We start from the raw sequence: 26,411 nt of genomic DNA on the forward strand, positions 1-26,411 counted from the left end.
GGCAGGTGGGTCGAGCAGCTGTGGCTGCTTTTAAATGCTGAGCCTGTCTCTGCAGCCCTGGGTTTCTTATTTTCACAACCACCTTCTAGAGAGGCAGAGACAGACACACAGACTGACAGACACCCTGTGCGGGCATCAGTGATGGAGCCCGACTGTGTCTGGGGATCTGGCCCGGGCGCACCTTTACGTCTGCGGGATTGAGATGGCAGGAACGCGGGTAGAGAGAGGGGCGTGGGTGGCACCAGAGGGTGTGTATGGGGTGTGTGTCTGACACCCTGTACCTCCTCCGCCCCCGCGGGCCCGAGACCCGGGGGACCCGAGTGCGAGCCGCAGGGTGAAGCCGGGGAGGAGGCCGGCTGTGCGCGCCGGTGGCCGCGGCGTGGAGGTGGGGTGAGCGGGGCGGGGTGTGTGTGTGTGTGCACACGGCTCGGAGCCGGCTGGAGAGAATGCCCGGGTGGGGTGAGTGCGGGCGGGGGGGGGGGGAGGTGTTGCGCGCGCGGGCACGGGCACGGGCGGGCGCGAGCGGGCGGGGGGTGGGCGCGCGGCCGGGTGGGCGCGCGTGGTGGCGGTGGGGCGCGCGCGGCGCGGCGCGGCGGGCCGGGGCGGGGACACTGCGGCGGCCCCGGGGCGGGCGGGCGGGGCGAGCGGGCGCGCGCGCGTGGGCTCGGCGCGGAGCGGGGCCCATGGTGCGGCCGTGTCCGTCGGTCGGGCCGCGCGGGCGCTCCGCGCGTGGCCCGGCGCTCGCGACCTCGCCCCTGCGCTGCGGGCCCGGCCCGCCCGCTGCCGGCGCCTCCTCCCCTGCCCCGGGGTGGCGCGGAGGCCGCGGGGAGCGCAGGGGGCGCGGCGGGCGGCGACATGACGGACAGCATCCCGCTGCAGCCGGTGCGCCACAAGAAGCGGGTGGACAGCAGGCCGCGCGCGGGGTGAGTGGCCGGGCCGCGGGCCGGGAGAGCCAGCTCGGGACGCGGGGGACCCCGGGGCTGCCGGCCCGGGCGGGGCGCGACCCCCCCCCCCCCGGGGACAAGGGTCGCGCCGGTGAGAACGCAGAGCCCCCTGGCCGCGCCGCGACCCGCCAATCGGAGCCCCCGGGGGTGGGACCTGCGAGGTGCGTTGCGTTTCCAGGGGCCGCGCAGGTGAAGCGATGCGGCTGGGCGGGGCCTGCGGCGCCCTCTCCGGGGTTCCCGGTGGCTCGCCCGCCCGCTCGCCCGCTCGCCCGCCGCCCGCGCTGGGTGGGGCTGCTGACCAGGTGTCAGTGTGATCGGGAGACATGCCAGCTGCCATCTTGTGGGCCTTTGTGCCCGGCTTCCCTGAGGCCTCGAGACTGAGGCCCTATTCGGTTTTTACGGAGTGGGAAACGGAAACGGAAGGCGGGGGGGGGGGGAAGGTGCTGGAACGGGGTTCCCATACTTCCTGCCCCACGCTTCCTGCTGGGGGGGTGTTGGTGTTTGTTGGCTTTCTTATTGTTTGGGGGTTTGGTGGTGCTAGGGATCAAACGCAGGTCCTCCAGCCTGCTAGGCAGTCACTGTCCCTGAGCCACACCCCCAGCCCCCCCCCCGAAATGGGTGTTTTCATGAGGACAGTTCCTTAGACCTCTACCTGGACACCCCCAGCCCGCGCCCTCCACAGTAAATATCTTAACGAAGTAGATTAGCAGACTGTAACCTGCAGTGGTTGATTTGTGCAGGGGCTGTACCTCAAATAAACAAGATCTGCCTAATGCGGGCTTCTAGACGGGGCAGGTGCGGGGGTGGGAAGGGGTGGGGGGGCTGGGAAAAGGTAACGCCCATTTAAGACTTTGAAGTGAGAATCTGGGGTCTGCACAGTGGCCACTGTGTCCCCAGGTGCAGCCACCTGCTGATTGATGAAAACATGAAGAATGGAAGTCCCCTGTGTCCTGAACATGTCAGCATGTCCTCCATGGTCCGACGTGGTCCTTCATAGTGTGTTCATCGTGTTGGGCAACCTAGGGAATATAGAGGAGGATGCTATGGGCTCCGGGAATGCCTGAGCACCCTCAGTTCCGATACACTAGAGCTAGCTGTCTGTCTGTCTGTCTGTCTGTCTGTCTCTGTCTTTGTTTCTCAGCAGGCTGGGCTGGGCTCAGGCTCAGCTCTAACACACAGCCTTATATTTGAGTAGGGAACTCACTGAGATTCTCCTCTTGGTTGTGAATGCACCCTGAGCCCAGGAAGAAGTTAAAACTTGTAATGCTTCTCCCTCAGCCACCCTAGTAGATTAGTTGGGATGACAGCTCTGTGCTACCAGGCCTGACTTTTGTGTTTTTTTCAAAGGCCCTCTACGTTTTAAATGGAAGTCCTTGTTGAGAGACCCTGGGTCAGTGCATAACAGAAGAATTCAAGTAGTAATTTAAGAGTCGTAGTTCACAGGATAGAAATATGTTCTGACTTTCAGAGGTCTAGAGGGAGCAGGGCAGGCAATTTTATATTTTACAAAATCAGTTGAGCTGGATGGTGGTGGCAAGCACCTTTAATACCAGCATTTGGGAGGCAGAGGCAGAGGAATCTCTGTGAGTTCGAGGCCAGCCTAGTCTATAGAGCGAGTTCCAGGACAGACAGCCAAGTCTACACAGAGAAACCCTGTCTTAAAAAAAAAAAAAAATCAGTTGGGTGTGATGGCACATGTCTATAACCCCAGCAGAGACAGAGACAAGCAGATCTCTTGTGAGTTCCAGACCAGCCAGGACTGGGTAGTGACACCCAGTGGAGATGGCTCAGCAGGGATTGGCGATTGCTACTGAGCCTGGTGGCCTGAGCTTGACCTCTGTGACATGCAGGTAGGCAAAGAGAACCACCTCCAGCAGGCTGTTCCCTGTCTTCTGTATGCACACTTTGGTGTTACTCTACAACACAGACACAAAGTAAATTGTTTACTTTTTTGTTTTATTTAAAGACTGATTTAGGGGCTAAAGAGACGTCTCAGTGGTTAAGAGCACTTGTTCTTGCAGAGTACCCAGGTTGGAGTCCAATCACCTACATGGTGGTTCACTACTCCATACATAACTCCAGTTCCAGGGGATCTGAAGTCTTTCCCAGACTTCTGTGGGTACTGGGCACATACATACATGCAGGAAAAACATTTGTACACACATACATACACACACATAAAAAAATAAAGATTGAGCCGGGCGTTGGTGGCGCATGCCTTTGATCCCAGCACTCGGGAGGCAGAGGCAGGCAGATCTCTGTGAGTTCGAGACCAGCCTGGTCTACAAGAGCTAGTTCCAGGACAGCCTCCAAAGCCACAGAGAAACCCTGTCTCGAAAAACCAAAAATAAAAAATAAAAAAAGATTGATTTATTTTTATTTTACATGTATGGGTGTTCTGTCTGCATGTATGTATGTGCACTAAGTGTGTGCAGTGCTCTGAGAGGTCAGCAGAGGGCGTCAGATCCCATGGAAGTGGAGTTAGTGATGGCTACGAGCCAGCATATGAGTGCTGGGGATCGAACCTGAGACCCGAGGAAGAGCAATTAGTGCTCTTTACCACTGAGACATCTCTCTAGTTCCCCAAGTAAACAGTCATTAAAGAGTTCACTTGAGTGTGGGATTCCAAGCTGTGGAGTTCATTCACATCTTTGTTCTGTTTTGTTTTTCAAGACACGGTTACTCTATGTAGCTTTGTAGGCCAGGCTAGCCTTGAACTCAGAGATCCATCTGCTTCTGCCTTCCAAGTGCTGGAATTAAAGGCATGTGCTTGTAACATAGATTCAGAGTTGAGTCTTGAATCTGAAAGGCCTTGTGCTGGCATTTTGGGCAGTAGCAATGTCAAGATGAGAATTTTAAGATTTATCTTATCTTAGCATGGCAGTCCATACCTTTAATCCCAGCATTCACAAGGCAGAGGCAAGCAGATCTTTGTGAGTTCCAGGACAGCCAGGTCTCAAAGATTTTTAATTTTTTTTTTTTTTATTTTATGAGTGTTTTCTTGCCTGTATGTATGTGTACAGTGCCTGTGGAGGCCAGGAGATGGCATCAGATTGTCTATAGCTGGAGTTACAGACAATTGTGAGCCACTATGTGGGTGCTGGGGAATTGAACCCTGCTCCTTTGCAAGAGCAGCCAGTGCTCTTACCATTGAGTCATCTCTCCAGCCTAAGGTGAGAATTTTGGTATTTGGAATACTCAGGAAATACAGAGAGACATGACCCCCTAAATCATGACTGGACAGTGGGGTAAGCAGAGAGGAAGCTGATGGGCAGTGGTGACCCCAGTTTCTGCTGGGCCTTGTCTTAACCCCCACAAAAGTGTGCAATTGGGGCCAGAGAGAAGACGGCTCACTGCTTTTGAGTTTGAGGCCTGCCTGGGCTACATGAGACCTTGTCTCAAACAAAGACAGAAACAAGGTGATGGGTCGTAGTGATTTCCCTTGCTTGCTGAGCTTCCGGCGGCCCCAGAGCGATCCTTTCACTGTTAATCACATTCTCAGAAGGGCAAGACTGTTGAAACGGACTAGTCAGGCAACAGGCATTTGCACCATGTGGCTGGAAACCATTTGATGACATCATCACCCTAACTTCTGGTTGAGCAGCATTCCCTTCTAGGTCAAACATGATTGATAGATACCTGGACTCTGGAGTGTAGGAGCTGGATTTACAGCACTTCCCAGCTGTGTGATCTTGGAAAAACTGCTCTAAATTCTCCAGGTCTAGGTTTTTCATCTTTAAAGTGGAGATAGCAAAAATTAAGCCAGGGTGGCGGTGGCACTAGCCTGTAATCCCAGCACTCAGGAGGCAGAGGCAGGCAGATGTCTGTGAGTTTGAGGCCAGCCTGGTCTACAAAGCAAGTTCTAGGGAGATGTTACACCTGTCTCAAAACCAAAACACAAACAACAAAACAAAAAGTATCCGTTGTTGGTTTGTTTTGAGACTTAAGCCATGGAAAGTTTCTAACCATAAGCCCTCAAAAGACTTCAGCTATTGCCTGGATCTGATGGTAGCACACAGGAGTTTGCATGAAGTTTACCTTGGTGTGGCATGTTCAGGACACTCTTCTGACTTATTTATTTATTTATTTATTTATTTATTTATTTATTTATTTATTAATTTTGAGACAGGATCTTACTGTGTAGCTCCACCTGCCCTGGAACTCACTATGTAGAACAGGCTGGTCTTGAAATCACAGAGATTTGCCTGCCTCTGTCTCCCGAGTGCTGGGACTAAAGGTGTGTGCTACTCTTTATGGGGTACTGGAGATGGAGTCCAGGGTTTCCTGCCTGCTAAGCAAACTGAGTTGCATCCCCAGTGTACTGGATGTTCTTTTGAGAGGAGAAGGGGCTTTGATTGTGGGAAATGTAGAAATATGTGGCTTCATTTTTTTAAAAAGATTTATTTATTATGTGTAGTGTTCTGGATGCATGTGTCTGCAGGCCAGATCTCATTATAGATGGTTGTGAGCCACCATGTGGGTGCTGGGAATTGAACTCAGGACCTCTGGAAGAGCAGCCAGTGTTCTTAACCTCCGAGCCATCTCTCCAGCCCCATGACCTCGTTGTTGATATATAAATGTGTCCCATCAGAGAGAGGCCGCATGTGAGAGGAGCTTGGCTCCTGCTAACCTAAGACTGGCTTTGATATTTGAGTATGATTTTGGAGACTAGGATGTTCTGGGTGTGAACTGGTTAAAAAGAAAGGATGATGATACAAATATGCGTGTATTTTATATATATGTATATATTCTAACAGATTTTTTTTTATTTGAAAAAATGAACAGCTGAGGATTTGGCTCGACAGCATACGGGAGGCCTTGGGTTTAGTCCTAGCACCGAATTAAACCGGATATGATGGAGAATGTGAGCAAACAAGCTCTCCGGGAGACAGAGGCAGGAGGATAAATCCAAGGTTATCTTCGGCTATTTAGGGAGTCCTAGATTAGGCCAGGATATAGAGTAAGAGTTCTTTCTCTCCTTCTTTCTTTCTTTTTTTTTTTTTTTTTTCCTTCGAGACAGGGTTTCTCTGAGACTGTCCTGGAACTCTCTTTGAAGACCAGGCTGGCCTCGAATTCACAGAGATCTGCCTGCCTCTGCCTCCCCAGTGCTGGGATTAAAGGTGTGCACCACCAACGCCTGGCTAGAATAAGATTTCTTGTCTCAGAAAATGGGTTGGGGGGCACCCTGTGGCGGTAGCACAGTTGGTGTGGAGTCCCCTAGCATCCATGAAGGCCTGGGTTCCACCCCCAACATTGCATAAAATGAGGCATAGTGGCACACGCCTGTCATCTCAGTGCTCAGAGACTTCAGACAGAAGGACCCGGAGGCTGTCACCTCATCTGTATTGTAGTCTGGGCTATGTGAGACCCTGTGTTTCAGACCCTATGTGGGGTGAGGCTTCAGAGATGGTGCAGAAGTTAAGAGTGTTTGCTGCTCTTCAGATGGCCGGAGTTGAGTTTCCGGGGCCCATGGCAGGTGGCTCACGATGGTCTGTGACTCTGTTGACTCCCACAGGCACCTGCACTAACGTGTACATGGCCTCAGACATACACACGCAATTAAAAAGAAATACAAATTTTAAAAGTAAGCAAGGGTGTGCTGGGCAATTTTTATGTTAACTTGACACAAGCTAGAATTATCCCAGAGGAGGGAGCCTCAATTGAGAAAATGCCTCCATAAGATCTGGTTGTAAGGTATTTTCTTAAAGATTGAGGAGCGTGGGCCCAGCCACAGTGGGCAGAACCATCCCTTGGCTGTGGTTCTGGGTTCTATAAGAAAGCAGGCTGAGCAAGCCATGGAGAGTAAGCCAGTAGGTAGCACCCCTCCATGGCTCCTGTTTCCAGGTTCCTGCTCTGCTTGAGCTCCTGCTCTGACTTCCTTCAATGATGGACTGAGATCTGGAAGTGTGAGCAGAATACACCCTTTCCTCCCCAAGTTGTTTTGGTCATGGTGTTTCATTCATCACAGCAATAGAAACTCCAACTCAGAGAGAGGGGCCCCGTGAGATGGCTCAGGCACTTGCTGCCAAGCCTGACGACCTAAGTGTGAGTCCATGGCCCACGTGACAGATGGAGAGACCTGACTCCCTCCACTCATGCATGCACCTTGGTACAAATTAAACACTTTCTTTTATTATTTATTATCATTATCATTATCATTATTATTATTATTTCAAGACAGGGTTTCTCTTAGTAGCTTTGGCTGTCCTGGAACTCTCTTTGTAGACCATATTGGCCTCCAACTCACAGAGATCCACCGCTCAGCCAAATGCTTCCTTTTGAAGGTTGCTTTGATCAAGATAGAAACAATAGAACAATAGAAAACAATAGAACACAATAGAACAACAATAGAAAAGTAACTAAGGCAGTCATTTAAAGAAAAAAATTAAGTTAAAATAAAAAAAAGATGCTGAGTGGCTATCTTGTAATAAGGGGCCAGGAGTTGGTTGGTGCAGGAGGCCTCTAGAAGCTGGGCAATGAAGCCTCTGGAGCTTTCAGGAAGGCAGCATACACCTGACTTTAGTCTCCATTGGACCCCTCTTGGGCTTCGGACCTTCAGGGATATAAGGAAGTAAATAGGTGTGCATCGTGTGAGCCGCTCATGCCTGGGAAGTTGATTGCAGCCACAGAGCAAAGCTAAGAGACCTTGGGCAGTCTGGGGGAGGGTGCCCATTCTTGTGGTGCTGCTGGGGTCTAGATGGAGGGCTCTGCTGGGGGTGAGTGCCTCAGGGCGTCTGTTGGCTCAGGCTCTGCGACAGGAGAGCAGAGAGATTCGAACCACCTGTTTGGAGCTCACTATGGTGGGGTGGGTGTGACAGATGTTTATTAAGACCAAGAGGTGCCCAGAACTGGTCTCTTTCTCCAGCACAGCGACCTTTGGTGTTTATGGAAAAGATAAGTAATTACAGCCAAGGCCAAGGTGAGGTCTCCGACAATCCTGACCGAGAGGAGCGCTGGGGGCCAGCCTGCAAGCGCCCAGAGGCCTTTTCACACCGCTCTGCCCCTCAGAGTGCAGGTTCCTCTGGTTTTTTGTTTTTCTGTTTTTTTTTTTTTTTGGAGACAGGGTCTCATGTACCTCAGTTTGATTTTGAACTTGTTCCGTAGCCAGGGATGGCCTTGAATTCCCAGTCCTCCCATTGCAAACTCCAATCCCTTGAAACACTGAGATTACAGGTATTCACCACTGTACCCTGTGGAACCTGTGCTGGGACCTATGCATATTAGCTGAGCACTCTGCCAACTGAACTATGCCTCCAGCATTTGAAAAAGATATAATGCTTTTTTCTTTCTTTCTTTCTTTTTGGTTTTTTGAGATAGGGTTTCTCTGTGGCTTTGGAGGCGGTCTTGGAACTAGCTCTTTGTAGACCAGGCTGGTCTCGATCTCTGTGAGTTCGAGGCCAGCTTGGTCTACAGAGTGAGTTTCAGAGTAAAAAAACAAAACAAAACAAAAACCCATATTTAACTAGCTTACTATTTTTGTTGTTTGTTTTGCGCTATTTTGGTTTTTGGGTCTTTGGGTCCTTCCTTTCTTCCTCCCCCACCACCCCCACTATGTAGCCATGGCTGACCTGGAAATCACTACCAAAGCCAGTCTGCCTCTGCCTCCCAAGTGCTGGGACTAAAGATACCACTCACCCAAAGGATCTCTGTGTGTGTTTGTGTGCGTGCTCGCTTGCCCAAGAGTGCACAGGTACCTGCAGAGAACCCTCAGTGGAGATGGAGATAGAGTTCCAGGCTGTCGTGAGCCTCTGACGTGGGCGCTAGTACTGTCTAACCACTGTAATGTCTCTCCAGCCAGTGTTGTGGCCTTCTTTTGAGACAGGTCTCTTGTAGCCCAGGCTGGCTTCAAACTGCAGTGCTGCTGAGTGTTGGGTTTGCAGCTGTGGGCCATCACACCCACAGCGTGTTCAATAGGCTCCTTTGTTCAGTGTGAAGAGCGTGGCCGTCATGCCTAGAGTTGAGGGCTGTGTTTGGGGTGGAGTCTGATGCGTGAGGTCTAGAGCCACCTTCCCTTCCTGTCACCTTCTCCCATTCTGGTTGAGGTGTCTCTGGAAGGGCTCGGTGCGTTCTTGGGTACAAATAGTGGGGAGAAGTCTTGGCAGTGTGCCATCAGGAAATAATCTGGGTGCCCTCTGCCAGCTCCTTGTACCATCCGCTGCCAGCCACAGAGCCCTGCCCGCTGGCACTCAAGGAGACCGGATGCGCCTGTCCCCGTGGAGACCAGAGAATGTGTGACTGCCAGCCCAGGTAGGGCCCCAGGGGAGGGCTAAGGGGAAGTCCTTGGTGCCAGTCCCTAAGGAGAGGAGCCGCTGCAGTTTGACATCGACCAGAGCCATGGTTGTACGGAGTCGGGTGCCGAGCAGCCTGTGTTTGGACCTTTGGCTGCTCTGATAACACCGAGTTCTCGTCGCATCTACTCAAGCGCAGTCATGGACAGGAAGTGCCTTCTGCTTCCAGTGAGGTGGACTTTGGTGTGTGGGAGCTGTTTGTTTTGTAGCAGGGTCTTCTCAGCACTGGGCGGGGCGGGGGTGGGGGGTGGGGGGGATTCACGATCTTCCTCCACCTCCACCTCGTGAGTACTAGCATTGCAGGTGTGTGTCACTGGAGTCTGTTTTGAGTGGTGCCAGGGATTGAACGGGGTCTCGTACATGCCAGGCAAGTGCTATACTAGTGAGCTGTATTCCCGCACCAGGAGATTGGTTCAGCTTTTATTGTTGTTTGATTTCTGAGACAGACTTTCTCTGTGTAGCCCTGGCTGTTCTTGAACTCTCTTTGTAGACCAGGCTGGCCTTGAAGTCAGAGGTCCGCCTGCCTCTGCCTCCCGAGTGCTGAGATTTAAGGTGTGTGCCACAATACCCAGCTTTGATTTAGTTTTGAAAGGAAGAGTTTTAACCAGGCAGGTGGTGCACCTCTATAATCCCAGCACTGGGGAGCTGGAGGCAGCAGGATTAAGAATTCTAGGCCAGCCTTAGCTATATAGTGAGTTTGAGGCTAGCCTTGGCTGCATAAGACCTCATCTTAGGGTCTGGAGAGATGACTCGGGATCTGGCACCCATGCACATAAAATACAATTAATAAATTAGTTTAAAAAGGCCTCATCTTTAAAAAGGATTGGTTGTATTTTTTTTATTTATTTCTATTTTATGTGCATTGGTGTTTGCCATGGGTGTTGGGGTCCTTGGAACTGGAGTTACAGACAGTTGTGAGCTGCCATGTGGGTGCTGGGAATTGAACCAGGATCCTCTGGAAGAACAGCCAGTGCTCTTAACCATTGAGCCATCTCTCCAGCCTTGATTGTAATGTTTTTATGGATTACTGCTAGTTTTTAATAGCCAGTGTCTGTTCTGTGATTTGTGTGAATTGATAAGCTCAGTACATATGTGTGAAGACTGGCTCTGGGAAACCCTGAGCTATTCATGTGGTGCCTCTGGCTGTGCCCGGTGACGTTTGTTTTCTCTTTGTACTGGTGGCAGGAAGTCTCCTTTTACAAAAGTAAAAACAAGGGTCATTTGAAAGAAAGCTAGGAGGCTGTCCAAATGCTGGGAGCCATGGCTGGTGTTCAAGGGGCAGTGCGGCGGCTCTCACCAAACATGTTATGTTCAAGCCACAGGTCCTGGAAGGAAATGAGATAATCTGACTATGCCCAGGGACTCAATATATCTGTATTCTGAGAAAGGATCCATTGTGTATGTGTGTGTGTGTGTGTGTGTGTGTGTGAGAGAGAGAGAGAGAGAGAGAGAGAGAGAGAGAGAGAGAGAGAGAGAGAGAGACAGAGACACAGAGACACAGAGAGTCTCAGGTATCCTAGGCCTCCAGTTCGGTATGTAGCCTGCATGGTCTTGAACCCCTGACCCTCTGCCTCCACATTATCCCTATGTGTTGGGGTTCCAGGTATGCCTTAGCACACTTGGTTTATTTGGTGCTAGGGATATAGGCAGCCTACCATCTGGACTACATCCCAAGCTGGGAATCTTTTATTATCTAAAAGTTTTAACTTTGTGTATGTGTGTGCCTGCATGAGTTCATGTGTCATCACCTGTGTGCAGGAGTCTTCGGAGGTCACAACACAGCATCAGATCCCTGAAGCTGGAGTTAAAGGAGGTTGTGAGCAGCCATGGGGTTCTGGGATTGAACCCCAGTCCTCTGGGGTAACAGGAAGTGCTCTTAACTGCGGAGCTGTCTTTCCAGCCCTAAGCTGGGAATCTTAATGTTGCTTTTATTTCTGTCTTAACAGAATTGGAGGGGGTTAAGGGAGAGGAGCTGGCTGGGTGGTGTCAGTGCACCCCTCTAATTCCAGCACTCGGGAGGCAGGGGCTGGAGGATCTCTGTGAGTTCAAGGCCGGCCTGGTCTATAGAGCGAGTTACAGGACAGCAAGGACTATTACACAGAAAAACCCTGTCTTGGAAAACAGAGAGAAAGGGGAGGGAAGGAAGGAGGGAGGGAGGGAAGGAGAGAGAGAGAAAGAGAGAGAGAGAGAGAGAGAGAGAGAGAGAGAGAGAGAGAGAGTCACATTGGGTGAGAGGAGGCTTCCACTGAGGTCTGGAAAGGTGACTGCAGAGTCACAGAGCCTCTTAGTTAGCTCTCAGAGACCAGCCCTTGGCTGCTCTCCCTAAGAAGCAGTGACAATAGGACAATAGCACCCTGCTTAGGGCAGGGTCTGGCAGCAGGTGCCCCTGTGGGCAGGTTGTGTTGATGAGAGATGAAGTCAGGTTTGGCCAGGGTGGGCTGCTGCGTGTTTATCCTCAGCAGTGCTGGTGTGACTGTGGTGTAGATGATGGTCCCTTTCCTCGTGGCTCTGCCCATGGGATGCCAGGACCACTCCGCCCCTACACTGATAGCCAACACTGTTTCCAGGCATTGCTAAGTGGCTTTTAGTGCAGCACGGTTGCTCTGGGCTCATGCAGCTGGCGCTCTCTCTGAGTGGCGCTGTTCCTGTTGTTGTTTTAAAGCCTCATCCTATCTTCAAACCACACCTTGTGGACTTATGTCTGAGCCATTGTTTTCCACAGTGAGATCAGCTTTTTAATTTAGAATTGGTAGGAACTTTTTATTTTGCTTTCTTGTTACAGTATTGGGCATTGAACCTAGCACCAGACACACATAGACCAGCTCTCTGCCTCTGAACTGTGTCCCCAGGCCTCTTCATTCATTCATTCATTCATTTGCTTTGCTTTTTTTTTTTTTTTTTTTTTTGAGACAGGGTTTCTGTGTGTAGACCTGGCTCTTCTGGAATTTGCTCTGTACGAGGCTGCCCTTGAACTCACAGAAATCTGCTTACCTCTGCCTCACAAGTGCTGGGATTACCACCATGCCCTGCCCCAGGTTTCTTAATTTTAACACTAGGTCTCTTTAGATTGTCCATGCTTGCCTTTGTAGATGAGGCTAGCTTTGAACTTGTGATCCTCCTGCTTTGGCCTCCAGAGTAGCTGGGATGACAGGCCTGTGCCTGCAGGTCTGGCTGGCTCCCAGGTGCACTGAGCTATTAGTAGGGTGTATTGAGAAGTGGTATGAATTATATTGTATTTCCCTCCCCATATTACCATATAGAAACTCTAACTTTGGATGTGACTATTTGCAAGGCCTTTGAAGAAGTGATTAAGAGCCAGACGGTAGCAGTTTACGCCTTTAGTCCCAACACTGGGGAGGCAGAGGCAGGATGATCTCTGATTTCGAGGCCAACCTGGTCTATAGAGCAAGTACCAGGACAGCCAAGGATACACACAGAGAGACCCTGTCTTAAAAAAAGTAAAAACAACAACAACAAAAACAGTGATTAAGATAAAACACGATAGCCGGGCATTGGTGGCGCACGCCTTTAATCCCAGCATTCAGGAGGCAGAAGCAGGGGGATCTCTGTGAGTTCGAGGCCAGCCTGGTCTCCAGAGCGAGTGCCAGGTTAGGCTCCAAAGCTACACAGAGAAACCCTGTCTCGTAAAACCAAAAAAAAAAAAAAAAAAAAAAAGATAAAACATGATAAAGCTTGGGCAAAATACACTGTATTATTTAATGTCTAGACTTTTGTTACAACACAGAAAAGTCATAGAGGAAATACGGGCTGTAGTGTTGGCAGGAGTTCTACCTCACATCTATTAATAAAATTTATTTTAAACTGATACTGAGTTTAGCCCAGTTTAAGAGCTTCCTGTACTTATGTTGTAGGGGCTGGTGAGATGGCTCAGCACGTGAAAGTGCTTGCTGCCAAGCCCGACGGTTTTGAGTTTGATCCCCAGGACCCCTATGATGGTAGGAGAGGACCAAGTTCCTGAAGTTGTCCTCTGATTTCTTGTGCTCCATGATATCCATGCTCCCTTCCGCCACCCCACACAAAATAAATAAGTAAAACACATGTGGCCAGGCGTTGGTGGGCACACCTTTAATCCCAGCACTCAAGAGGCAGAGGCAGGTGGATCTCTGAGTTCGAGGCCAGTCTGGTCTCCAGAGTGAGTTTCAGGACAGGCTCCAAAGCAATACAGAGAAATCTTGTCTCAAAAAACCAAACCAAACCAAAACAAACAAACAAAACAAACCCCGTAATGTGAAGGCATAATTTTCTGTTCCACCAGCTAGCTCCCAACTAACCACACAGAGACTTCTTATTAATTATAAATGTTCAGCTCATAGCTTAGGCTTGTTACTGACTTGCTCTTACAATTTAAATGAACCCATATTTCTCATCTACGCTCTACCACATGGCTCAGTACCTTTTCTCAGCCTGGCATGCTCATCTTACCTCCCTCGGGGTCTCTGGCAACTCCACTGTCCTCCTTCACCCCAGTACTCTCTCCCTGTCTGCAAGTCCGGCCGGCCCTCTCCTGGCCTCGCTGTTGTCCATTTAACTCTTTACTAAAACAATGAGAGCAGCAACACATCTTCACAGCGCACAGTGGTAATGAACTTCTGACCATACTGCTCCCGCCTGCTGAGGGCTGGGATCACAGACCCACACCACCTCACCTCTGCTGGAATTGCTGGGTAAGCACTCACTCTTCTGACTGAAACACACCCTCAGCTCAGGCTGACCTGATAACACCAACTACTTCACCTCACCCAGAAGTGGTTTCTGTTTTCAGACTTAGTATTGATCTGCATGCCATGAGTGATCTGTCAATGAAAGAGAAAGTATAGAATACTTCAGTGTTCATTCTCAATCTGATCTTTTTTAAAATTGATAAGCTATTTTGACTCTGTGCCAGAGGAGGCAGGCTGATCCCCAGCAAATGGAGTTAGAGATGGTTGTGAGCCATCATGTGGGTGCTGAGATCTGAACCCTGGTCCTGGGCAAGAGTAGCCAGGGTAACTCTCCAGTCCCTATTCTCACCCTTTAAAAGAAATAATTGACTTGGAACACACTTTAGATTGTTTTGTTTTTCAAGACAGGGTTTCTCTTTGTCACAGCCCTGGCTGTCTTGGAACTCACTCTGTAGATCTGGAACTCACAGAGATCCACCTGCCTCTGCCTCCAGAGTGCTGTGCCACCACCGCCTGGTTTGAGACAGGATCTTACTCCATAGCCCAGACTGGCCTTGAAATTATGGTAAACCTCCTGCCTTAGCCTCCAGAGAATTGGGATTACAGACGTGAGCCACCATTCCCTGTAGCAAATGCCTCAAATTTAGAGCAGTCCTCCTGCCCCTGCCTCAGACGGCTGGGATTCCAAGTGCACACATCACACCTGGCACACATAACATTTGGAACTGCGTTTGTAGAGGCTGTGGGCGTGGCTCAGTGGTAGAGCATGTGCTTAGCCAAGAACCAAGCCTTGAGTCCAGCCCAGGGACTGAACAGAAAAGAAAAGAAAAAAGGCTGGTGTTTCTGATTTGTGGAAGCAGAATGTTGCATTTTTTTCCCCCAGGTTGGCTGTGGCTTTGGTTCTGAATGTTATGGTCTAAAGCTCAGTGATCCTCCCCAGTTCTGTACACCATTTCACAGAAGGCCAGCCAAGGTGTTCCAGTCTGTTCCTTCTGCACATCCACCCAAAAGCCAACTGAAATTTACAGCATAGCATTCAGACTAAAATTAGCCCCATGACTCAGGCATTCATGTACTTTGTAAATATTTACTGCGCACCGACTCCATGGCTGGCAACACCGGTTCTGGGGACACCAGAGGCAGAGCCCTGGCAGCAGCAGCTTGGTGTGCACTGAGACACATCATGTGACCGGGGAAGGCTGCGGTGAACTTGGAGTCTTAGGTGCCAGTGTCCCTGTCCTGGGTGTGTAAGGCTTGTGTAGGGACCCACAAGGGGTCCTGCTGCAAGGTCCCAGGCTTGCAGAGCTCAGAGAATCAGCCCGAGGTCTCCCAGTACTGTTTCCTTTCTCCCTCTGTTTTCCCCCTTTTCCTTTCTTCCCCCACCCTACCCCCATTCTATAGCCCTTGTTTCTAGGCATGTGTGCAGGTTGCCAGTGGCATCTCAGAGGCCTGGGTCACAGACTGAGCTCACACCTGCCTGATGACCGAGGTGCCCTCCCGACCACTCCTCTGCAGTCCCTAACCCAATGCTGAGCCTTGGGGACATAGTCACAGATGTCCCTCCTGAGTAGCAGTGGGTGCTAGAATGAGAGTCTGGGGGACCAGAACCGCGACAAGAGAGAGCCCTGCATGGTGAAGCCACAGAGGAGCCGTGGGATCAGGAAGACTTTGTACACCATACCCCAAAACTGTACTGGGAACCCCCAACTCTAGGGCCCCACTGGGGTGTTTGCTTTAAGACAGGGCTTCCAAAAGCTACACAGAGAAACCCTGTCTCAAAAAAAAAAAAAGACAGGGCTTCATGTAGCCCAGGCTGGCCTCACCCCAGTCCTCATATCACAGGAACTGTTTTTAAATAGTAACCCTCTGCTTGCTAAGTCATCATTAAAGTGATCATTCCTGCTAAAGAAAAGGCTAATCCCAGCACTCGGGTGGCAGAGGCAGGTGGATCTCTGTGAGTTCAAGGACAGCTTGATCTACAGATGGATTTCCAGGACAGCCAAGGTTGTTACACAGAGAAACCCTGTCTCAAAAAACAAAAACAAACGAAACCCCACAAAACAAGTGTATATTATGTTAGGTGTGGTGGTATACACCTTTAATCCTGGTACTTAGGAGGTAGCAGCTGGCAGAGTTTGAGGCCAGCCTGGGATACACAGTAAGACCTTGTCTAAATAAATAAAAATTTTGTTACTGTTGTGGTGTGGTGGATCAGGTGTATACAGAAGTAAGTGTTCATGTGCGGGTCACGGGACAGCTTTGTGGTATTGGTTCTCTCCTTCCACCCACACAGGTGCTGGGATTGGACCAGTCATCAGACATCGTGGCAAATGCCTCTACTTGCTAAGCCATCTCGGAGAGCCTTGTCTTTGGGGGATCTTTATTGGTCATATTCTCAAGTCACTAGATGCTCAAGGGGTCTGTGTTTTATTATGTGGGTTTCTAGAAGGTTCTGCAAAAGCCTGAATTTCTCCATGTTTGAGGGTTAGTGTTGTAATTTAAAAATGCCACATGACAGAGCTTGGCTGGAGGAGGGTTTTTTTTGTTTTTGTTTTTGTTTTTTTTGGTTTTGTTTTTTCGAGACAGGGTTTCTGTGTGGCTTTGGAGGCTGTCCTGGAACTAGCTCTTGTAGACCAGGCTGGTCTCAAACTCACAGAGATCCACCTGCCTCTGCCTCCCTAGTGCTGGGATTAAAGGCGTGCGCCACCAACGCCTGGCTGGCTGGAGTTTTAATTGGGTTAAAGCGAATGGAAAAGGGGCAGGGCGCGGGGGGGGGGACCTCTGGGGACGGGAATGGCAGAAGAGAAGGGGGGATGAGGGAGAGGAGGAGAGAGGCAGGCAGAGAGGGAGAGAGAGATGGGAGGTGGGCGGGGCCCTTTTAAAAGGGAACGTAGTGAGTGCACACAGATGGTGCTCTTAGTGGCTGCAGCTCAGGGTGTATCCTGTCAGAACCCCAAGGACAGGCCAGCACAGACGCCTGAACACTAATAGACTTGTGTCCTAACCCTTCTTCAGCAGGCATTTGATGAGTGCTCTGTAGACCAGTTGGGTGAGCTTAGCTTGTGGCAGGTTGAATTTAGGAGCCTGACCATTCAGTATGTGTGTGTTGAGTGAGAATAACTAAGCTTTGTCTTGTCTTTTTGAGATAGGGTCTCACTATGTAGTCCAGACTGATCCCAAAGTCTCCATCAGGGTTGGGATGACAGGTGTGGGTGACAGTTTGTCACCAGAAACCGGTGTGGCTAAGAGGGCTGAGTATGGTCATATCTGGCTTGCCTGAAAAGGGGGGACTGTAGCATAGTTGGAACCCAGGGGCCAGTGTCCCTGGCAGCAGGAATGATAGCTTTCTGTTTGCTGAAGGTATCTGCGCACCAGGCTGGCTTTGTGCCCAAACCTGCGTGGCCTGACTCCCGGGAGCAACCTCCCTGGGGTTAGGCACAGCATTTCCATGCCCTTTATTTTGTTTTGAAATGTAGTGTGCAGCCAGAGGTGACCTTGAACTCCTGATCCTCCTGCCTCAGCCTCCTAAGTGCTGGGGTTAAGGGCATGCACCACCACCTACCTGATTGTACAGGGCTTTGGCAATCTTTCTGATGGCCTTGCTGAGAATTCTCTGTGCCAAGGCCCCGCCCATGGTGCAGCTGCTCTGTGACAGTGGCTTGCTGCTGGTCTCCATGGGAACGGCCGAAGGAGGAGGAAAGTTCACTGTGAGATGGCCATTTCCCGAGGCCCAACTGGCTTCAGGCACCACTTATTCAAACAAGGCTGTGTGTTTCAAGTTTGGGTGGTGCTGTCTATACCCATGACCTGGAGCAAGGGAGTTCCTCTCTGAGAAGTGGCTGAGGTTAACACTACTAGTGCTTTATGTTGTTTGGGATTTTTATTTACATAAAAATATGCAATAAAAAGATTTTCACTTATTTTTATTATGTGTGTGAGTGTTTTGCCTTCATGTATGTATGTGTTGCCACATACCTGGTGTCAGGGAGGTCAGGAGAATGAATCAGATCCCCGGGAACTGGGGCTGCAGAGATGGGGTATTCTGACAATGGTGAGTCATTGAACTCTAAGCCTCACAACAGCGCTGGGCCATCTCGCCAGTCTGTTTGGTTTTTTGAGATTGGACTCACTATGTAATGTAGCCCTAATTGGCCTGGAACTCACAGAGATCCTCCTGCCTCTGCCTCCTGGGTGTTAGAATTAAAGACTTTCCTCACCACACTGGCTGCTGTGTGTTTTTTTTTTTTTTTTTTTTTTTTTTGAGACCTGATTTCCCTTGACCTTGCAGTAATCTTCCTGCCTCAGCCTCCCTGTGCTGGTATGACAAGCAGCTGCTCATTTTTGTGAAGGAGTGGGAGACGGTGTGTATCGTCTGTGGACCTTGAAACGTGGCACCATGGATACACAGAAGTAGTGTTAATTCCTGTGGGGGGGGTGGGAGCTAGTGGGGCAGGACGGCTGCTGGGGAGTCCCTGTTGTGTCCTGCACCTGTCCTTAGGTTCCCTCTGAAGTTGTCAGCCTGGGAACGTGAAGGTGGCACTTTGAAGTGGGGTAGCATGGGGAAACTCTGGACCATAGCCTATCTGTGTCCTTCCCACTTTGGATCTTCTGGGAAATATTTCTCACAGGCAAGAAGGGTTGGCTGGAAGCCACACATGGCCGCTCAGAGACTGGGGGATGTTGCACGATAAATAAAAGGCCCAAAACTGATACCGGGGTTCAAACTTCAAGCTGAAGATCAGAACAGCAAAGTAGCCAGCCACTAGCTCTCACCTCTACCTCAGGCTGAATGGGCTGATCCTGCTGCCTCTCCTCAGCGTGGCTGGAGAATCCTGAGACTGAATGTCTTCCTATCTTCAGTGTGGCTGGAGAGTGAATGCCTGACACTGAGACGTTACTCCTGTCTTACATACCTCCCTAGTGATGGCATTAAAGGCGTGTGATCCCAGGTGCTGAGATCGTCTTTGTGTGAGCTGTTTCTCTTTAGGACTGGATCAGTCTTATGTAGATCTGGGTGGCCTTGGACTCACAGAAATCCGTCTACCTCTTAATCCTGAGTCCTAGGATTAAAGGTGTGTAGCACCACCTCCTAGTTTCTGGCTGCTGGCTTCTATGGTTTGTGGCTGACTTTGCTTTCTGAATCCTCAGGCAAGCTTTAATAAATCATAAATATATCACCACAGGAATACTCGCTGGTATGCATGGAGCGTGCACATACTAAGTGTATAGACTATGTTTTTATTGACTGTTTTGGTATCCACAGGTAAATGGATATCTTTTTTGTTGTTTTGTTTTGAGGCAGGGTCTTGTGCAGCCTAGACTAGCCTTGAACTTACCATGCAGTCTAGACTAGCCTTGAACTTACCATGCAGTCTAGACTGCCATGAACTCTTGATCCTCCTGCCTCTGCTGCCCACCTGTTGGGATCACAGTCTTGCTCCACCACCCTTGGCTGTTGTTGGCACTTTCTAGGCTCCTGCTGTGCCTAGTGCTGGTTGTGGGTTGCATGCTACACCTGTTTTACAGCCTGTGACCAAATGGCCTAGATCAAGGGGGAAGTAGAGTCTGTAGGAGGGACTACTCAATGCCCAGGGGCATGTGAAAGGCCTGGAAGAGTTAGCCAGCAGGCAGGACAGACATGCCTGGCACCCCACCATGGTGGAAGTGAGTGACCTGTGATCGTGTGGTGAGATGTGAGTGGTGGGCTTTGATTTATTTTGCAATACTGAGGACAAAACCTAGCAACCCGTACATGCCATGCAAGAGCTCTGCCACTAGACACCCCCTAGCTTCTTATTTATTTTTGTTTGTTTGTTTTAGTTTTTTCAAGACAGGGTTTCTCCATGTAGCTTTGGAGCCTATCCTGGCAGTGGCTCTGGAGACCAGGCTGGCCTCGAACTCACATAGATCTGCCTGCCTCTGCCTCCCAAGTGCTGGGATTAAAGGTGTGCGCCACCAATGCCCGGCTTCTTATTTATTCTTAAATTAATTTGTTTTTAAAGTAAATCACTTATTTTTTTTTTGTTTTTTGTTTTTTTGGTTTTTCGAGACAGGGTTTCTCTGTGGCTTTGGAGGCTGTCCTGGAACTAGCTCTTGTAGACCAGGCTGGTCTCGAACTCACAGAGATCTGCCTGCCTCTGCCTCCCGAGTGCTGGGATTAAAAGCATGCGCCACCAACACCCGGCTCACTTCTAATCATTTTCTAAAAACCACATATATTGTGTACATATGTATACACACACACACACACACACACACACACACACGCACATACAATTTTCTTGCTGCTCTGAGGTTAGAACTCCTGTCTTACACTGGACACGTGCTCTGTTTGGGCTGCACCCCCAATCCCACAGCAGATTTCTTTTTGTTTTGTTTTATGACAGGTTCTCTATGTAGCCTTGGTTTGCCTGGAACCTGCTATGGAGACCAGGCTGGCCTCAGGCTCAGAGATCTTCTTGCTTCTGCCTCCTGAGTGCTGGGATTCAAGATGTGTGCTACCCTGCTTGGCCCAGCTTTTATTTTTTTAAATAGTGTGTGTGTGTGTGTGTGTGTGTGTGTGTGTGTGTGTGTGTGTGTGTGTGTGTGTGTGTTTGTCAGCATCTGTCAGCATCCGTCAGTGTCCATCACTGTCTGGCAATTTGGCTGTTTGACTTTCCTTCATAGAAGGAGACTCCAGGGAGGACCCTGCACATCTAGCCATTTGTATGCAATTTTGCCCCAACTGGACTTGGCCTCTTGGGGAGGGGCTGGAGTATTTATACGCTGAGGAAGATTAATTGAGGTGGGGAATATAGGATCCACGCCGAGCGCAGACCGTTCAGTGTGACTGTTTTGGGACCACCCATGTTCCTGTCATAATCTCTCACCCATGCTCTATATGCTAGCCGATATAGAGCTATCACTGATTCCTCAGAGCGAGCTCTGCTGGAGTCATGTTCTGGTTTGTGGTTGGGACTAGAGGAGGAGGGATAGTCCTTGTTGGCATCTTCCTAGGGACATGTTTGGTAGTGGGACAGGAGTTTGGTACTCCCAGGACCTGGAATATGCCTTTTTTTTTTTTTTTTTAGACAAAGACAGGGTCTTGCCTAAGCTCAGACCAACCTTGAACTTGCTATTCTCTGTGGCCTCCTGTGTGTTAGGTTACAGTGTGGCAGTCTGGGCTGCATGAGTACTTTGTATTGGATGGGCTTCCTCAGTGGGTGGATCCTTACTATAATGGATTTAACTGGAAAAACAAAACAAACCATTTAGTCTCCTAGCTGATACCTACACAAAGTTAAGAACAATGAATGAAGGGTGTCCAAGTCTTTCCCTGGCCTGGGACATGGCAACAAAGTTAGGCTGGCTGGTTGGGAGGCCCCAGCAATCTACCTGTCTTGGCTGCCCCTTGCTGAGATAATATGCAGACCGTCATGCTTGGGTATTTTTTGGATGGAAGGAAGGAAGGAAGGGAAGAAGGAAGGGAGGGTTTGTTCTGCTTATGGTTCAAGGGTGCAGCCTGTCTGTCGTGGTGTTGGGAACATTGCATCCTCAGTCAGGAAGCTGAGAGGGTGAACAGCCATCCCTGGCCTTGAGTTCTGGGGATTAAGCCAAGGTCCCCATGCCTGCAAGGCCTTCCTGGCTGGACCATCTTCCCAGCTCTACTGCTTTGCTTCTAAGCACAAATTGGTGATGGAGTCATTCACGTTTGAAGCTCTCAAGACTGTCGGGAAGTCCATTTTATTAATAATTTCTAGAAACTCAGCCAGTTTCCCCTGAGGAATGAATGGTTGTCTTTGCTTCTGGTGTTTGGCTTACAGTATGAATGCTGTGGTGAACATCTTGGTTCTTTGTGCGCATTTGTGCATGCACGCACGCACGTGCACACACTCACACATGCACACACATGTCTATAGGTGACGAAGGAATAACAATCTTACTATTTAATATGTGGAACTTTTTGCCAAAACAAAACAAAAAACACAAAACTTGTAGCAACAAACAAACTGTGGTTCTTTTAGTTTGTTTCCGTCTCCCTTTAGATGAGGTGGTACACGTTTTCTATTGATTTACCTGTTTTTATCCTGTTGTTTGTCTGCGTACGGCATGAATGTGGGAGTCGGAGGACAGCTCTCAGGAGGAAGTTCGCCGTGGGTTCTGGGATCTGAAGTGAGACCACTGTGCTTGTGTAAAATGCTTTATACCCTCTTAGCCACCTCACCAGCTCTTAGAGACAGTGTGAAGGATTCTGGGAGAGCAAGAAGTATCAGGAATCTCTACATGTAAAGTGGTCTGCGGCCGTGAATTGAATCTTCTCCCTGCACCCACTGTCCACCCCTCCATCCCCCCACCTTCCTTGCTTCTAACACTCAGGTCACACAGCTCCAGCTAGTGTCCCCTCATGGCTAGTGTGGTGACTGTACCCGAGAGCAGGCCTGTGAGGAAGGTGGAGTCCTCGGGGCTTCTTGTATGGCTTCTGGCCCTAAAACAACCCAGTGGCCCGCAGCGGTTACTGGCTATGGCACCTGTCTGTATCCCAGCATGCTCCACCCAGCTGAGTTTACTGGAATGAGGGTGCTATTTTTAAGAAAGAGCATTGTGTTTCATCATGAGAATTTTGGGCTTCTGAGCAGGCAGCTCGCCGGCTGGCTCCGCCTTGGGACCCTGCTACACATGGATTCCATGGGCTTAGCTCTGAACCCAAGCATCCCACCCAGACCCGACCTGCAGGAGGAAAGGGGAAAGGAGGGTCCACAGCGGACCGGGCATTATGTGAGTCGTAGCAGCTGTATCTGGCTGGTTTTACTTTGCTTGGTGACATCGCAGGGGCTGGCAGCCTGGGGATTTCCTCCTCCCAGCCTGTGCATACAGGAGCAGAGAGTGAGCATCAAACATAGATGTGGCGGTTTCACTGTTGCCTTAGGGGGTTTGTGATGGTCAAGTTCCCTGTTTACAAGCTCTGCTAAGCAGGTTCTCACAGTGGCTTTACTGTGCTGGTGGTAGAGCTCCATGTGTCCCTTGGCTTGTGTGAGGTGACTGGGAGCCAGGAACAGGGTGCTTGCCGGAGGGTTGGTGCCATGACAGTGCTTTGGGAAGAGCTGGACAGGGAGTGGCACTCGGGTCCTTCCTCTTGCAGCCGGCACTGGCCCATCTCCAGGTTCTCTAGGCACAGAGAAACGGCCTCTCTGCCTTGTGCCTTCCTTTCACATGTACTAAAAAGAGAATGGCTGGGGCGGAGAGAAGATCCCTCACCCTCCTTTATGTAATAGTCTTGATGGAGCAGGGACCCACACAGGTCAAGGGCAGAGCTGGCTGTGGCTCATATCTGGGCTTATGGGCTTCATTCTGCACCCCCTGCACTCATCTGTAAAATGTGCAAAAACCAATGTAATTCTTCCTGAGTCTATGAAGTTTCTTAGCTTAAATATTTTTTTTTATAATAAATGCTTTTTTGAGATAGTTTTGGGTTTCGGGATTGCATCAGTTACACTTCTGTATGGTGTGATTAAACATCTAACAAAGCAGCTTTCAGAGGAAGGCTTACAGTCAGTCCATCAAGGTGGGGAAGCCATCGCCACCCGAGTAAGGCAGCTGGTCACACTGCGTCCATAGTCAGGAAGCAGAGAGCAGAGAATGCTGGGGTTCAGCTGGATTTCTCCCATGCTGCTGCTGTCCACATGCTGCTCCTGGTACTGCACACATTTAGGGTGACTCTTCCACCTTTATCCACCCGATCTTGACGCTCCCTCAAGGGCTTGTTTCTGTGGTGATTCTGAATCTTCTCAAGTAACTATCACGGGGACAGAGCACCTTCTCTTTGGACCACTGTGTCTTAGGCCAGTGGAAGTTGGTTGTTATCCCAGATTGGATGGCTGTGGCCCTTCCCTGACCAGGAACTTTAAAGAAAGGCATTATGAGGAGAGCAACAGATGTGGGTGTGGCTTTGGCGGTGTGGGTGTGGCCTTGATGTGACTCTCTGGTATGCGCACATGTGGGCATGACTTACTTATGTGGGTATAGTCTTGATGATGTGGGTGTGGCTTAGATATAGTATGGCCTGATGACAGGGGCGTGGCCTTGATAGAATGTGGGCATGGCCTTGATCTTGTGGGCTTATTTTTTCCATAGGTGCTGTGAGTGGCTAAGATGCTGCGGTGGAGGGGATCCCAGACCCCGAACTGTCTGGTTGGGACACCCCGAGAAGAGGGACCAGCGGTACCCTCGAAATGTCATCAACAACCAGAAGTACAATTTCTTCACGTTTCTTCCCGGGGTAAGTGCAGACGCAGTGTTCTCTTCCCACCTTGACTTTATGCCACAGTTCTGGTTCCTGTGGTAGACCATGGCAGACCATGGTTCCTGTGGTAGATTTTGTGAGCATGTCTCTGTGCTGCCTTTACCACTGACCCTCATCTTCCCTGACTGAGAGGGGCTGCAGTCAGGGATGCCCACCGTCTCCCAGACCATGTGTTCCATCTGACTGATAGAATAACTTCATGCTTATTGGGTGTTTTGGAGACTTAACATTATAATCAAAATGCCAAAACAGATCATCAGTGGTGCTAAGTTGTTGACTTGTGCCACTGCAATGTAGGGGACCAGGCCCAGGAGGATTGGGGACTAAAAGCACAGAGAGAAAAGTCTAGTAAGTTTAATCTTACCATCTAGAGAATGAATTTATATTTTAATAAATGTTTCAGGAGGGTCGGGGAGTGGCTCATTTGGGACAGTACTTGGTGCAAACATAAGGGCTTGAGTTTGGATTCCTAGCACTCACATAAGCCTGGGCATGGGGACACACAACGGGCATTCAGGGAACCCAGCTGGTGGCACACAGCTGTAATCCCAGCATTCAGGGAGCAGAGCCGGGGGTTCCTGGGGTTTGATGGCTGGCTTGTCCAGCCAGTCAGTGAGCTACAGAGCCAGTGAGAGACCCTTCTCAAAATGAAGGTGGAGCGAGCGAGTGAAGAGACACCAACGTTGAGCACTGGCCTCTGTGCACACTCATACACACACATGTGCACATACATGGCAACATGTAAACACGTGTGTACAAATGTTCCTAGAGCCTAACACTTCCCCTTGATCACGCTCACCCTCACTCCCATTGATGAGCACGCTCAGTTGCTTTAGGGCAGGCAGCAGCCAGCTGCAGCTCAGGAAAGAGGGGAAGTGACAGTGGTGGGCACTGAGCGTGAGAACAGAGGTGCATGCATGTGGGCACTGAGTGCGCGCACACACACACACACGCACACACACATCACACACACACACACACACACACACACACACACACACACGAGCACACACCCACCCACACCCACACCCACCCAAGCAGATTCAAGTTTCCAGATGTACTTCTAAAATACAGTTCAAGAAATAAAACATAGTCTTTTGTCACGTGGCACAGGCCTCTAATCCTGGCAGTTGGAGGCAGAGGCAGGCAGAACTCTGTGAGTTTGAGGCCAGCCTGGTCTACAGAGCGAGTTCTAGGCCAGCCAGGGCTACATAGAGAGACCCTGTCCCCAGAAACAAAACTAAAAGAGAAATAAGAGATGGACCGGGGAGATGGCTCAGTGGTCAAGCCATTTTCTGTCAAGTCTGAAGATCTTAGTTCTGTCCCTATGACCCTCGTGGTGGGCGGAGAGAGCTGATTCCTGTGCTCACAGGGTGATATGGAGAGGGAGAGGGAGGGAGAGAGAGGGCGAGAGAGCGCGCACCACAATAAAACCCTCAGAGTCTAACTGACACAGCAGTGCCCCGTGTGACCCTCCAGTAGCTGCTCTGCTCTGCAGCTTGCATTCACAGTTTGCATTTTGAGACAGGCTAGTCTTAACTTCCTAGGGAGCCAACGGTGACCCTCAACGTCTAGTCCTCCTCTTTTGTCTCCCTAGTGCTGACATTGCTGGCATGCGCCACCACACCGAGTTTATACTGTGCTGGGCTTGGAACCCAGGATGTCATGCATGCCAGGAGGGGCGCAGGTGGGGACTGCCCCCGAGCCACACCTCCAGCTCCTGCAGCTGCTATTTCTCGGGCCACATAGCCTTCCTATGGCACACGGGCCTGTGTAGGTCTACTTGGGGCAGAATGTCAGCTGCTTGCTCAGCAGGAGTGCTTTGCCCTCTGTCCCCCTCCCCGAGTGTCCCCCTCACTCCCCCCCCCCCCCGAGTGACGCTGATGCCCCCTGCTCGCCATTCCAGGTGCTGTTCAGCCAGTTCCGGTACTTCTTCAACTTCTACTTCCTGCTTCTCGCCTGCTCCCAGTTCGTCCCCGAGATGAGACTCGGTGCCCTCTACACCTACTGGGTTCCGCTGGTGAGTAGGTCGGCTGCAGGTTTGCGGACAGAAAGTTCTTTATCTGTGTCCCCTGGGCATCTGGGCCCGCACAGTGGCCTTTTAAGAGACACGTTGATTTAAGCCAACGTGCCGGGCATCTCACTTTTAGTTTTTAGGCTGCAGGCCAGGCACCATCAGGACCAAACTGCAGCAGAGCCCAGTCAGGGCTCCCAGACA

The 26,411-nt window shown here is 50.3% G+C and overlaps 1 protein-coding gene across 1 annotated transcript in view; it reads left to right on the plus strand.

The window, feature by feature from the left end:
• Nucleotides 1–683: 683 nt before the first annotated feature.
• The window catches only part of LOC100773673 (probable phospholipid-transporting ATPase IIA), a 92,492-nt gene continuing 66,764 nt past the window's right edge, over nucleotides 684–26,411 (plus strand). The window contains exons 1-3 of the mRNA XM_027423321.2: nucleotides 684–923; nucleotides 24,025–24,169; nucleotides 26,100–26,213. Coding sequence (XP_027279122.1) covers nucleotides 856–923; nucleotides 24,025–24,169; nucleotides 26,100–26,213 — 327 coding nt within the window. The 5' untranslated portion in view covers nucleotides 684–855. The remainder of the gene's footprint in view (nucleotides 924–24,024; nucleotides 24,170–26,099; nucleotides 26,214–26,411) is intronic.

Source organism: Cricetulus griseus, chromosome 6 (assembly GCF_003668045.3).
Source record: "Cricetulus griseus strain 17A/GY chromosome 6, alternate assembly CriGri-PICRH-1.0, whole genome shotgun sequence".
NCBI lineage: Eukaryota > Metazoa > Chordata > Mammalia > Rodentia > Cricetidae > Cricetulus > Cricetulus griseus.